This window comes from Cetorhinus maximus, chromosome 22 (assembly GCF_964194155.1).
Source record: "Cetorhinus maximus chromosome 22, sCetMax3.hap1.1, whole genome shotgun sequence".
Classification (NCBI taxonomy): domain Eukaryota; kingdom Metazoa; phylum Chordata; class Chondrichthyes; order Lamniformes; family Cetorhinidae; genus Cetorhinus; species Cetorhinus maximus.
The window spans coordinates 62,598,469-62,611,818 of NC_135900.1; the positions used below are offsets into that span (position 1 = coordinate 62,598,469).

At 42.7% G+C, this 13,350-nt stretch overlaps 1 protein-coding gene across 2 annotated transcripts in view; it reads right to left on the reverse strand.

The window, feature by feature from the left end:
• Window positions 1-5,232: 5,232 nt before the first annotated feature.
• wdr91 (WD repeat domain 91) overlaps window positions 5,233-13,350 on the reverse strand; it is a 43,664-nt gene continuing 35,546 nt past the window's right edge. For both annotated transcript variants that reach the window (XM_078568429.1, XM_078568428.1), the window contains one exon: window positions 5,233-6,450. In XM_078568429.1, the coding sequence (XP_078424555.1) occupies window positions 6,286-6,450 (165 nt within the window). In that variant the 3' untranslated portion in view covers window positions 5,233-6,285. The remainder of the gene's footprint in view (window positions 6,451-13,350) is intronic.

Sequence of the window (13,350 nt, forward strand, 5' to 3'; positions counted from 1 at the left end):
GACTATCAAATTATAGCAAAGCCTGTGTGTAGACAGATTTCAATGAGATCGCATAAACTGTTTGCTTAAGAATTGTCAAATAAATTGCACAATGGAAAAGAAATCTATTCAGCACAGAAACACATCAGAATTTGTGCTGCAAATGGTGGAGATGAAGACCGTTTACAATCCTTGCACAGCATGCTCCAGCAAATGTCCAACATGCAGAATTGTACTCAACCACAATCTGTAACTCATGGCCCGACATATCCCCCATTCTACCATTACCACCAAGCCAGGGGATCAACCCTGGTTCAATGAAGAGTGCTGGAGGGCATGTCAGGAGCAGCACCAGCAGACCGAACAATGAGGTGTCAACCTGGTGAAGCTACAACACAGGATTACTTGCATGCCAAACAGCAAGTGAAACACAGAGCTAAGTGATTCCACAACCAACGGATCAGATCTAAGCTCTGCAGTCCTCCCACATCCAGCCGTGAATGGTGGTGGAACTCACTGGAGGCTCCACAAATATCCCCATCCTCAATGATGGAGGAGCCCAGCATTTGCCAGCTTCAGCCAAGAGTGTCAAGTGGTTGATCCATCTTGGCCTCCTCCGGAGGACCCCAGCATCACAGATGCCAGTCTTCAGCCAATTTGATTCACTCCACTTGATATCAAGAAACTTGATATCAAGATATGAAGGCACTGGATACTGCACAGGCTATGGGCCCTGACAATATTCCGGCAATAGTACTGAGGAACTGTGCTCCAGAACTTGCCGTGCCCCAAGCTGATCCAGTACATCTAAACACTGGCATCTACCCAGCAATGTGGAAAATTGCCCAGGTATATCCCATACACAAAAAGCAGGACAAATCCAAACTGGCCAATTACCACCCCATCAGTCTACTCTCAATCATTAGTAAAGTGATGGAAGGGGTCATCAACAGTGCTATCAAGAGGCACTTGCTTAGCAATAACCTGCTCATTGATGCTCAGTTTGCGTTCCGCCAGGGCCACTCAGCTGCTGACCTCATAATAGCCTTGGTTCAAATATGGAGAAAAGAACTGAACTCCAGAGGTGAGGTGAGGATGACTGCCCTTGACATCAAGGCCACATTTGACCAAGTGTGGCATTAAGAAGCCTGAACAAAACTGGAGTCAATGGGAATCAGGGGGAAAACTCTCCGATGACGAGAGTAATACCCAGCACAAAGGAAGATGATTGCAGTTGCTGAGGGTAAGTCATCTCACCTCCAAGACACCACTGCAGGAGTTCCTCAGGGTAGTGTCCAAGGTCCAACCATCTTCAGCTGCTTCATGAATGACACACCCTGCATCACAAGGCCAGAAGTGGGAAGTTCGCTGATGATTGTACAATGTTCAGCACCATTTGCGACTCCTCAGTTACTGAAGCAGTCCATGTCTAAATACAGCAAGACCTGGACAAATCCAGGCTTGGGCTTACAAGTGGCAAGTAACATTCACGCCACACAAATGCCAGGCAATGACCATTTCCAACAAGAGAGCATCTAACCATCGCCCCTTGATGTTCAATGGCATTACCATCACTGAATCCCCCACTATCAACATCCTGGGGATTACCATTGACCAGAAACTGAACTGGATTAGACATATAAATACTGTAGTGACAAGAGCAGATCAGAGGCTAGGAATCTTGTGTCGAATAAGTCACCTCCTGACTCCCCAAGCCTGTTCACCATCTACAAGATACCGGTCAAGAGTATGATGGAATACTCTCCACTTTCCTGGATGAGTGCAGCTCCAACAAAATTCAAGAAGCTTGACACCATCCAGGACAAAGCAGCCCACTTGATTGGCACCACACCCACAAACATTCACTCCCTCCACCACCGACGCACATTAGCTGCAATGTGTACCATCTACAAGATGCACTGTAGAAACTCACCAAGGATCCTTAGGAAGCACACTCCAAGCCCATGACGACTACCATCTAGAAGGACAAGGGCAGCAGGTACATGAGAACACCACCACCTGGAAGTTCCTCTCCAAGCCACTCACCATCCTGACTTGGAAATATATCGCCGTTCTTTCACTGTCACTGGGTTAAAAAACTGGAACTTCCTCCTTAACAGCACTGTGGGTGTACCTACACCACATGGACTGCAGGAGTTGGATGAGTGCAGCTCCAACAAAACTAAAGAAGCTTGACGCCATCCAGGACAAAGCAGCCAGCTTGATTGGCACCACATCCACAAACATTCATCCCCTCCACCACTGACGCACAGTAGCAGCAGTGTGTACCATCTACAAGATGTAGGTGCTTACCACAACCTTCCCAAGGGCAATTAGGGATGGGCAATAAATGCCGGCATAGCCAGCAAAGCCCACACCCCTTGAATGAAAAATAAAAAAACACCACTGATGCAGTGCAAGAACGAATACACCAGGGAGAAAAAACACCTTTTATGTATCCTTGTGTCTAGTTGTAGTCTGGGAGAAACAGCTAAAAAATTCAGCTGCTTGAGATGACAGCAAAGAACAGGTGGGATCTCCCAGATCCATGGTACCTGGATTGAAAACAGAAGGTTGGTGCAGAAAGATGCGCTCAGCTGGTGGCTGCAAGGAAGGTTGTAAGAGAGAGGCAAAGGGTGAACTGAGGAGGCAGGGATCGCAATATCTGTGGCATCAGAGGTCAAGAGCCAGTATGTACATCACCCAGTTATTTTCTCTCTTCAACCCCCCAGCTCCCTGCCACCATCACCCTTTCCAGTCCCCAGCAGTCTGCTTACTATATCCTTCTAATCCTTTTTCTATCTAAACCCAAAAATCTAAATCTATATCCACTGTTTTAAAATTAGGGGTCGCCCTTTCAGGACAGAGATGAGAAGAAATTTCTTCTCTCCGAGGGTTGTGTGACTTTGGAACTCTCAGCCACAAGTGGTGGTGGAGGCAGGGTCATTGAATATTTTTAAGGCAGAGGTAAACTGATTCTTGTTAGGCAAGGGAATCAAAGGTCAGGAATGTGGAATTCAAAATGCAAACAGGTCAGCCATGATCTTATTGAATGGCAGAGCAGGCTCGATGGGTCGAATGGCCTACTCCTGCTCCTATTTCTTATGCTCTTAACCCACACTTCTCCAATCCCCTTCTCCTCTGGTGAAAAATATCCTTAATGTAGAACTGACCTTTTGAAAGTTAAACCATTTCAATATTCTAAGCAATGTTTCTTGCTTAAAAGCTGAAGGAATGCCAGCAAAGGATGGCTCTATTGGCCACTTCAAGAGCTGAAAAGAAGTCAATAAATGGTGGATCAAAAAGAAAGCCAGTTTCTGCCAAGTATAATAATGACATTTCTGAGGTAAATTCCTCTGAATTTGCAATGTCAGGGATAGGTTTCTACTTGTACAAGTATCCTCCTTTAGTCTTTTTCTCAATTTTTCCTCCAGTGATATGAACTTCCATGTTTTCATGCAAGCTGATTACTTCAACGTCCAAATTTAATCCTGTTTGTCATCACATTCATTATTGCATCCTGCACATTGTTTTGGGTTCCTTTCCTTCCTTTTGTGAAGCAACTCGTTTTTAAACCCTCTTTCCACAACTGCATATAACAGTGGTTTATATTTCCACCGTGGGATTTTTCTTTGATGTGATTTAGTTTTTTTAGACTGTGTGCTCCCAAACGTGTACTATTTTAACATCGATCTGAGTTGTTTGACTGGCTTCATGTGGTATTACCTTAGTAATGTATGTGAAGAAATCTGTTTATTTTCTAATGTAAACAATATTATTGCAAGAATGTTGATCACTCATATTGATCAGTTTTCTGTGCATTGCTGGGTTCTGGTGAAAACAATGCCAATGTACAAGATTATGAGGGGCATGGACAGGGTAGATAGGGAGCAGCTGAAGGGTCAGTCACAAGGGGACATAAGTTCAAGGTGAGGGGCAGGAAGTTTAGGGGGGATGTGAGGAAAAACCTTTTTACCCAGAGGGTGCTGACGATCTGGAATGCGCTGCCTGGGAGGGTGGTGGAGGCTGGTTGCCTCACATCCTTTAAAAAGTACCTGGATGAGCACTTGGCATGTCATAACATTCAAGGCTATGGGCCAAGTGCTGGTAAATGGGATTAGGTAGGTAGGTTAGGTGTTTCTCACATGTTGGTGCAGACTCGATGGGCCGAAGGGCCTCTTCTGCACTGGGGTTGAGCATGGCATTGTTGCTGGTGCCTATCAATGATGTGGGGTGAGAGTGGTAAGGGTGACCGTATGTCACATGGCTTTGTGTGGCAACGGGATTATCTAGATGTGCATGTATGCTAGATAATTTCTGTCTCTGATGGCCAGCTTGCTGATCCCCCTCAGGTCTCTGAGGTCTCGCTGCTCCAATGTGTGGGCAGCAAGCTGCTGTGTCTCCTTTGTGCTCCTCTTCCTCCTCCAGGGCTCGAGGAAAGTGTGGTTTATCAATCCTCGATTGTCATAAGAACATAAGAACTAGGAGCAGGAGTAGGCAATTCAGTCCCCCGAGCCTGCCCCGCCATTCAATATGATCATGGCTGATCTCATCCAGTTCAAGGCCTCTTTGTATATTCATGTTGTGCAATGCGCAGCAGACAACCACAATATAGAACCACCCTGGCTGGCTTATACTGAAAGACATCACCCAACTGCTCAAGACAGAGGAAGCACATTTTCAAGATGCCAGTGGTCTGCTCAGAATTTGTGTTAGGAGATGGCTGTGGTTGTAGTGCCTCTCTGCCTTTGTATCTCCGTACCAGGCAGGGCCAGGAGCCACCTCTTCAGGCTTATCCTGTCCATTTTCCATCAGCAGGCACCCATGGAGTCTGGATATTCCCTGAATAGGTGCAGCATCTGGGACTCTCCCAGGATGAAGGAATTATGATAGCTGCCCAGGGACCAAGATGAGCTTTTCGCGGTCACAGCCAGCTGGACCTTCAGTAAGTGGAAGTTATCATGCAACCTGAGTCAGTTGTCACCGACAATTCCATATGATTACTGCTTAGCCAGGACACAACTTTGTTCCCAAAGTCTTGTACCACAGGTTGGTATTCCACAGTCCCACTATACCCTTACATTTCCTCACCTCCTCCTAGTAGCGCACCAAATCTTTCTTCTACTTATGCCAACTGCATAAAACTAAATTTGAGGAGTATTCGCAGACTCCACAAAGTGGGTACCAGTTTAAATCTCTGCAAATCAGGGGCATTTAACACAAAGTAACGATGATGAAAATGACTCATGTGAATAATGTTGGATCAGGTTTATTCTGTGCTAAGTTTCTCAATTGCATGTGATGTTTCAAACCTATCCATCAGTCTTCTGCGCATTGCTGAGTTCTGGTGAAAACAAGGCCAATGAAAAACCAGGGCGGAGACAGGGGTTGAGCGTGGCATTGTTGCTGATGTCTGTCAATAATGTGGAGCGAGGATGATAGGGATGACCCTATGTCACGTGGCTTTGTGTGGCAACAGGATTATCCAGATGTGCATATATGCTAGATAATTTCTGTCTCTGATGGTCAGCCTGATGGCCCTCAGGTCTCTGAGATCTTGCTGCTCCAATGTGTGGAGACCACACAGTGAGTACCTGCAGTTTATCTAACCATGACAGTTAAGACTGTTTGCCCAGATCCTGTTCTTAACCAAAAACACAGCAAGTGGCACTGGATAGCACAGGACTGAGAAGCTGGCCAATTTTTAACCATCCACCCCAGGGGCACTGAGGGAAGCTGTCACATCTGACAACTGTCTAATTGGAAATCAGCTAAACCAATGATCAAACCCATAAATTTCTGGCCCATAACAACACTACTTCGTGCATGTAGCCAGCACACTGGCAGAACAACAGAACATAACATGTGACTTGTCCGAACTGTGAGAGGCGAATAAAAATACAGCATATTTTGCTCATACTGAGGGCACATTACATCACAGTGACAAAGAAGGCAAGGAGCTACTATTAATGGGGTACCCAGGTTGTATCATTATTTTTAAATTAAATTTAGACAGCACAATAATCCTGGCCCTTATAATGCACACTATGCTGCTCTTGAAGTTAATTGTTAGGCATGAAACAATAACAGGAATGGCTTTTCATACAAGGAACTATTAACCAGAAAGCTATAGAAATGTGTAGTTGGACAGAATGCAAAGTACTTGGAATCATTTGGTTAGTGGAACCTCTAAATATTTACACAGATTGAATTGGCAACACAGTATTGCAATGCCCTGCACCTTGCTAATGAATCAATGTATCTCAGTCAGCCACACTGCAGCTTCAGTCCTGATGGGCTCTCCATTCATGGTTTTTGGGCCAGTAGAGTTGTGAGCTTAATCCTCCCATCCATGGATGCTGTCAGGCATGTTCCACAATCCATTGCAGTGCACCAATCGACAGTTACCACAGGTGCTCGGTGACCTCCGAGAGACAGGCAAGGCTCCAACATTTGCTCTGTATTAGACAGCTAGAAGACAGAAAGGCCACTAGATTCAATATGCCTGTTGACTCCAGAGTCTCACTTATTCCTGCATCAACTTTAGGCCATCCCCATTCAGTTATTCCTGGTGTCAGATAGATTAACCATAAAGTCAAAAATTTGTTCTACCCAATGTCTGTTAAAGAAAATGGGGATCTTTGAGCTCAAAAGGCAGCAACAGTGGTAGACTCTGATAGAAACAAATATTAACACTAAATGTGTTATATATAAATGGCAAATCTGCAGTATCACTTCAAGATATAAACACGCCATTAGGACAGGACACATAATTTCAAACTGGTGATGGACAAATTAAGGAGCTAAAATGTACTAGTAGACACTCTCATCTCATTCACCTTATAATTTTGTCACCTAGATATAGGATTAGGACTAAATCATTTAACCCTCTGGCCTGTTCACCATTCAATGAGATTACAACTGATCTGTATTGTAGCTTCAACCATCCACCTTGGCTTCAGATCCTTTTATATCCCTCACTAGCAAAAGTCTTATCAATCTGAGATTTTAAATTAATTGAGATTCTTGTGGGAAAGGATTCCACAATTACCATTCTGCGCACAAAGAAGTGCTTCCTTATTACTCACTCGAATGATCTGGCTCAAATATTATTTTCCTTGTACTAGGCTTCCCCACTAGGGGAAGAAGTTTTTCTACTCATCAATTCCTTTCAAACTCCTATGAAAGCTCAATCAAATCATAAGAACTTAAGACATAGGAACTGGTGTAGGCCATTCAGCTCTGAGCCAACATGGGTTTGTAAATATTAGGTTATGCCTGACTAAGTAATTAAATTTGTTGAAGATATGACTAAAGGAGTTAACAGGGCAATGCCTGTGGATGTTACTTATGTGGACCTCCAGAGGGTATTTGATAGAAGTTGAAGCCCATTAAACTGAAAGCAAATTATCTGGCTAAGAAATTGGCTGACTGGCAGGAGAAGAGTAGAAAATATGAGTAGGTATGTTAATTTGCAGGGCTTGACTAGTTGTCTCGCACAAGGATCCATGCTGAGGCTTCAATTATTCTCTGTATTCATTAACCACTTAGATGATGAGACAGAAAGCCACAAATTTTGAAGGCAGCACAAAGAAAGGCAGTTTTGTAAGCAGTGTAGATGGAAACGTAAAATTCAAGAGATATGACAGATTAAGTGAGTGAGCAAAACAAAGGTTCTATTTCCGTGAATTTAAAAAAGAAATAAAGGGTGATTTGAACAAAGATTTCAAGTTATTAAGGGGAACAGACAGGTTAGACAGTGACAGACTATTTCCACTGCTTGGGAGTTTAGGACTGGGCGACACAGTTTAAAAGTTAAAGCCAGGCTTTTCAGGAGTGAAATTAGGAAATATTTCTTCACACAAAGCTGTGGTACTAGTTTCAATCTCCATTCCACAAATTACAATTAATATTAGATCAATTATTAAATTTAAAACTGAGATTGCCAGATTTTTGTTCTGCATGTCATTAAGGAATACGAGGTTAAAAACAACTATGTCAAGTTAGGTTTCAAATCAAACATGATCTCGCTAAATGACAGAACATGTTCAAGGGGTTAAATGGCTTAGTCGTGTTACTATTTGCTCCTGTGGAGGATAAACAATGACACAGGCTGGTTATTGAATCATAGAATAACGCAGCACAGGAGACAGTAATTTGGCCCATCAAGTCTGTGCTGGCTCCATTGAAAACCAGTTCAGTTAATCCCTCTCACTCTCATTATCTCCACATTCCTGCAATGTTTTACTCCTTCAATCATTTATTCAATTCCTTTTGAAGTTTAGTACTGAATCTGAATGCATCATCCTACCAGACAACACATTCCAATTCCTAACCACTCACTGCATTAAAGATTTTTCCTTATCTAGCCTCTGCTTCTTTTGCCTTAAATCTGTGCTCGCTCATTCAGCCACTGGAATGCAGCTCATCACCGAGTGTAGGTAGTCACAGAGTGTGAACTTGGGAATTTGGCGAGTAAGAGAATTCGGTGTAGTGAGAGAGGTGGGAAGCAGCTAAGTGATTGATTGGTGAGTATATTTTACTCATTTATCTTTCAAAATTCAGGCAATTTATTAGTAATTGTAAGCTTTTATTAGCATTAGTAAGGTTTACTAGCAGTAGTAGCGCTCACTGGGAGGAGTAGGCTTTAGGGGATAGATCAATAGAGAGGCAGTAGCAGACATATAAGAGAATAATTCTGAAGACTGAGAATAAGTATATTCCTACTAAAGAGAAAAATTCTAAGGGGAGGACCCACAATCATGATTAGCTAAAGAAGTTAAAGAATGCATCAAACTTAAAGAAATAGCATATAGCTGTGCAAAGATAGGTGGTAGGTCAGATGATTGGTCAGAATATAAAGAATGACAGAAATTGACTAAAAGATTAAGAGTATGAGAGGAACCCCAGCTGGAAATGTAAAAACAGATAGCAAAAGTTTCTACAAGTATTTAAAAAGGGAAAGAGTAAGTAAAGTGAATGTTGGTCCTCTAGAGTGAGAGAATGGGGAGTTAATAGTAGATAATAAGGAACTGGTGGATGCAATGAACAAATATTTTGCTTCTGTCTTCACTATAGAGGATACAAAAAACATTCCAGTAATAGCTGCAAATCAGGAGGTGGAAGGGAGAGAGGAACTTGGGGAAATTACCATCACTAGAGGAGCAGTACTGAGTGAACTGATGGAGCTACAGCTGACAAGTCTCCGGATCCTGATGGACTTCATCCTAGGGCCTTAAAAAGTGGCTAATGAGGTAGTAGATGCATCGGTGTTAATTTTCCAAAATTCCCTCGATTCTGGAAAGGTTCCATCAGACTGGAAAGTAGCAAATATAACCCCTCTATTTAAGAAGGGAGGGAGGCATAAAACAGGAAACTATAGGCCAGTTAGCTTGATGTCTGTCGTGGGGAAGGTGTTAGAATTGACCATTAAGGAGGTTAGAGCAGGGCACTAGGAGAAACTGAAGGTAATGGGGAAGAGTCAGCATGTGAAAGGGAAATCATGTTTAACCAATTTATTGGAGTTCTTTGAAGGAGTAACATGCACTGCGGATAAAGGGGAGCCTGTAGACGTGCTGTACTTGGATTTCTAGAAGGCTTTTGAGAAGGTGCCACATCAAAGGTTATTGTGGAAAATAAAAGCTCATGGTGCAGGGGGTAACATATTAGCCTGGAAAGAAGATTGGCTGGCTGGCAGGAAACAGAGTATGCATAGGTGGGTCTTTGTCTGATTGGCAGGATGTGACGAGTGGAGTCCTGCGGGGTCTGTGCTGGGGCCTCAACTTTTACAATTTATATCAATGACTTAGATGAGGGCAGCGAAGGAATGTTAACTAAATTTGCAGATATCACAAAGATAGGTAGGAAAATATGTTGTGAAGGGGACATAAGGAGGTAGCAGACAGATATAGGTAGGTTGAGTGAGTAGGCAAAAATCCGGCAGACGGAGTATAATGTAGGAAAATGTGAAGTTGTTCACTGGCAGGAAGAATAAAAAAAGCAGATTATTACTTAAACGGAGAACGGACACAGAATTCCAAAGTGCATGAGTCACAAATAGCTAGTCTACAGGTGCAGCAAGTAATTAAGAAGGCTAATGGAATGCTATCCTTTATTACGAGGAATTGAACATAAAAGTAAGGATATTATGCTTCGTTATACAGGGCATTGGTGAGACCACATCTCGAATAGTGTATGCAGCTTTGGTCTCCTTATTTAAAGAAGGATGTAAATGCGTTGGAGGCAGTTCAGAGGAGGTTTACGAGATTGATACCTGGAATGAGCTGGTTGTCTTATGAGGAAACATTAGTCAGACTGGGCTTGTTTCTGCTAGAGTTTAGAAGAGTGAGGGGTGACTTGATTGAAGTATATAAGATCCTGAACAGTATTGACATGGAAAGGATGTTTCCTCTGGTGGGTGAGTCCAGAACTAGGGGGCACTGTTTTAAAATTAGGGGTTTCCCTTTTAGGACAGAGATCAGGAGAAATTCTCTCTGAGGGTTGTGCGACTTTGGAACACTGCCTCTGAAGGCAGTGGAGGCAGAGTCATTGAATATTTTTAAGGCAGAGGTAGATAGATTCTTGTTAGGCAAGGAAATCAAAGGTTATGGGGGTGGATGGGAATGTGGAGCTCAAAACACAAACAGATCAGCCATAATCTTATTGAATGCTAGAGTAGGCCCAAGGGGCTCAATGGCCTACTTCTGCTCCTATTTTGTATGTTCCTATTAATTATAAATTAATAAAATAATAATTAATTAGAACATATTAAAGATAGCAGGGCAGGTGATGTGTTGGGACTGCAGAAAGTGGAATCCAGGACCAATACATCTGCAGTAAGTGTTTACGGCTTGAAGAGCTTCGGCTCAGAGTTATTGAGCTGAAGACCGAGCTGCAGACATTGCAATGCTTCAAGAGGAGGAAACTACCTGGACACTTTGTTCCAGGAGATGGTCACAGCCCTTAGGTTAGGGTCTTCTGATTGGTCAGTGCTCAGGCATAGGAGAGTGTGACTGCAAGTGAGGCAGGTAAAGCGATTGAGAAGGTAGAATTGGAGGAGCCCCAGCCCTTGCAATTGTTCAATAGTTTCGAGGTTCTTGCAACTTGTGGGGATGAAAGCGGGGGCTGAAGATGGATGAGCAAACTGATCATGGCACCATGGTACAGGAAGCCATTCAAATGGGGGGAGTTAATAGTAATGTAGTGGTAGTATGGGACAGTGTAATCAGGGGGATTGATACAGTTCTCTGCATTCAAGTGCGTGAACCCAGGTGGCTGTGTTGCCTGCCCAGGACATCTCCTTGGGGTAGGAGCGGAACTTGCAGTGGGAGGGGGAAGATCCAGTTGCCCTGATCCTCATTGATACCAATGACATAGATAGGGCTAGGAAAGAGGTTCTGCTAGGGATTATAAACAGCTAGGGACCAAATTAAAAAGCAGAACCTCAAAAGTACTAATCACTGGATTATTACCTGAGCCACAAGCAAACTGATGTAAAGTAAATAAGATTAGAGAGATGAATGCGTAGTTCAAAGATTGGTGTGGAGGAATGGGTGCTGATTTACGGGAAGTTGGCACCAGTGCTGGGGAAAGTGGAAGCTGTACTGATGGGACATGCTTCACCTGAACCATGCTGGGACCAATGTTTTGGCGAATTGTATAACTAGGGTGGAAGAGAGGGCTTTAAACAAAATTGTCAGGGGGAAAGGTTCATTTAAGAAATGATGTTAAATTAAGGGGTAACAACGAAGCACTAGGGCAGGGTAACAATTTGGGTAAAGGTAACCAGAATGTGGCAGGAATGGAAACGGAATACAAAGAATGCACTAACAGATAAGGCCAGAGATTGCAAAAATGGTAAAAAGACAAAGTTAAATGCTCTGTATCTGAACGCGCGCAACATTCCTAACAAAATGTATGAATTGTTAGCAGAGGTAGAAATTAATATGCATGACCTGAAAGCCTATCACAGAGATACAGTAGTGAGAGGTGGCCGTAGCTCGAAAGAGCAAGATGCAGAATCAGTTTGGATAGAGACAAGAAATAGGAAAGCTAAGAGGTCATTTATCGAAGTGGTTTATAGGCCCTCCAACAGCAGTTACACTGTTGGACAGAGTACACAGGAGGAAAGAAGTGAGGCATGTATGAAAGGTACCACATTGCTCATGAGTTACTTGAACCTACATGTAGATTAGAAGGATCAGATTGGCAAAGGTAGCCTGGAAAATGAGTTCATAGAGTGCATGTGGGAAAATTTCTGCAGCCAACCAGGGAGCAAGCTATTTTAGGCTTGGTAATGAGCAATGAGACAGGATTAATCAATAACCTCGTGGTAAAAGAATCTTTAAGTGACAATGATCATAACAATAGAATTCCATGTTTAGTCTGAAGGGATGAAGTGTGGGTCTAAGACTAGTGTTTTAAACCTGAATAAAGTTAATTATAAGGGTACAAAAGCAGAGCTAGCTAAAGTTAATTGGGAAACTGGGAAAAGGTAGGACAGTAAATACAGTGCAGATTTTTAAGCAGATATTTAATAGCTCTCAGCAAAGATTTATCCCAGTAAGAAAGAAAGGCTCTTTGAGAAGGATACATCATCTGTGGCTGAAGAAGTTAAAGATTGTATCAAATTGAAAGAAGTACTGTACAAATCTGCAAAGATTAGTGATAGGTCAGAAGACTGGTTTGATTTTATGAGCCAGCAAAGAATAACTAAAAAAAGGGAGAAAATTGAGCACAAGAGAAAGCTACCTAGTAATGTAAAAACAGATAGTATGAGATTCTACAAACATTTAAATAGGAAAAGAGTAACTAAAACTAGTGTTGATCCTCTAGAGAGTGTGTCTGGGAATTGATAATGGAAAACAAGGAAATGGCGGAGATGTTGAACAGGTATTGTGTGTCCATCTTCACTGCAGAAGACTTAGAAAACTTCCCAAAGATACTTGAAAATCAAAAAGTGAACGGGAGGGGGGAACTTAAAACATTCATCATCGCTAGGGAAAAGATGCTGGGAAAACTATCAGACCTAAAGGCTGACAATTCTGCAGGACCGGATGGCCTGCATCCTAGGGTCTTAAAAGAAGTGGCTGCAGAGATAGTAGATGCATTGTTTATAATCTTCCAAAATTCCTTAGATTCTGGAAGGGTCCCAGTGGATTAGAAAATAGCTAATGTTATACCCTTATTCAAGAAAGGAAAGCGGCAGAAGGCAGAAAGCAGGAAACTACAGGCCAGTTAGCTTAACATCTGTCAAAGGGAAGTTGCGAGAATCCATTATTAAGGAAGTTATAGCAGGGCACTTAGAAAATCATAATTTGATCAGACAGAGTCAACATGGGTTTGTGAAAGGGAAATCATGTTTAACTATTT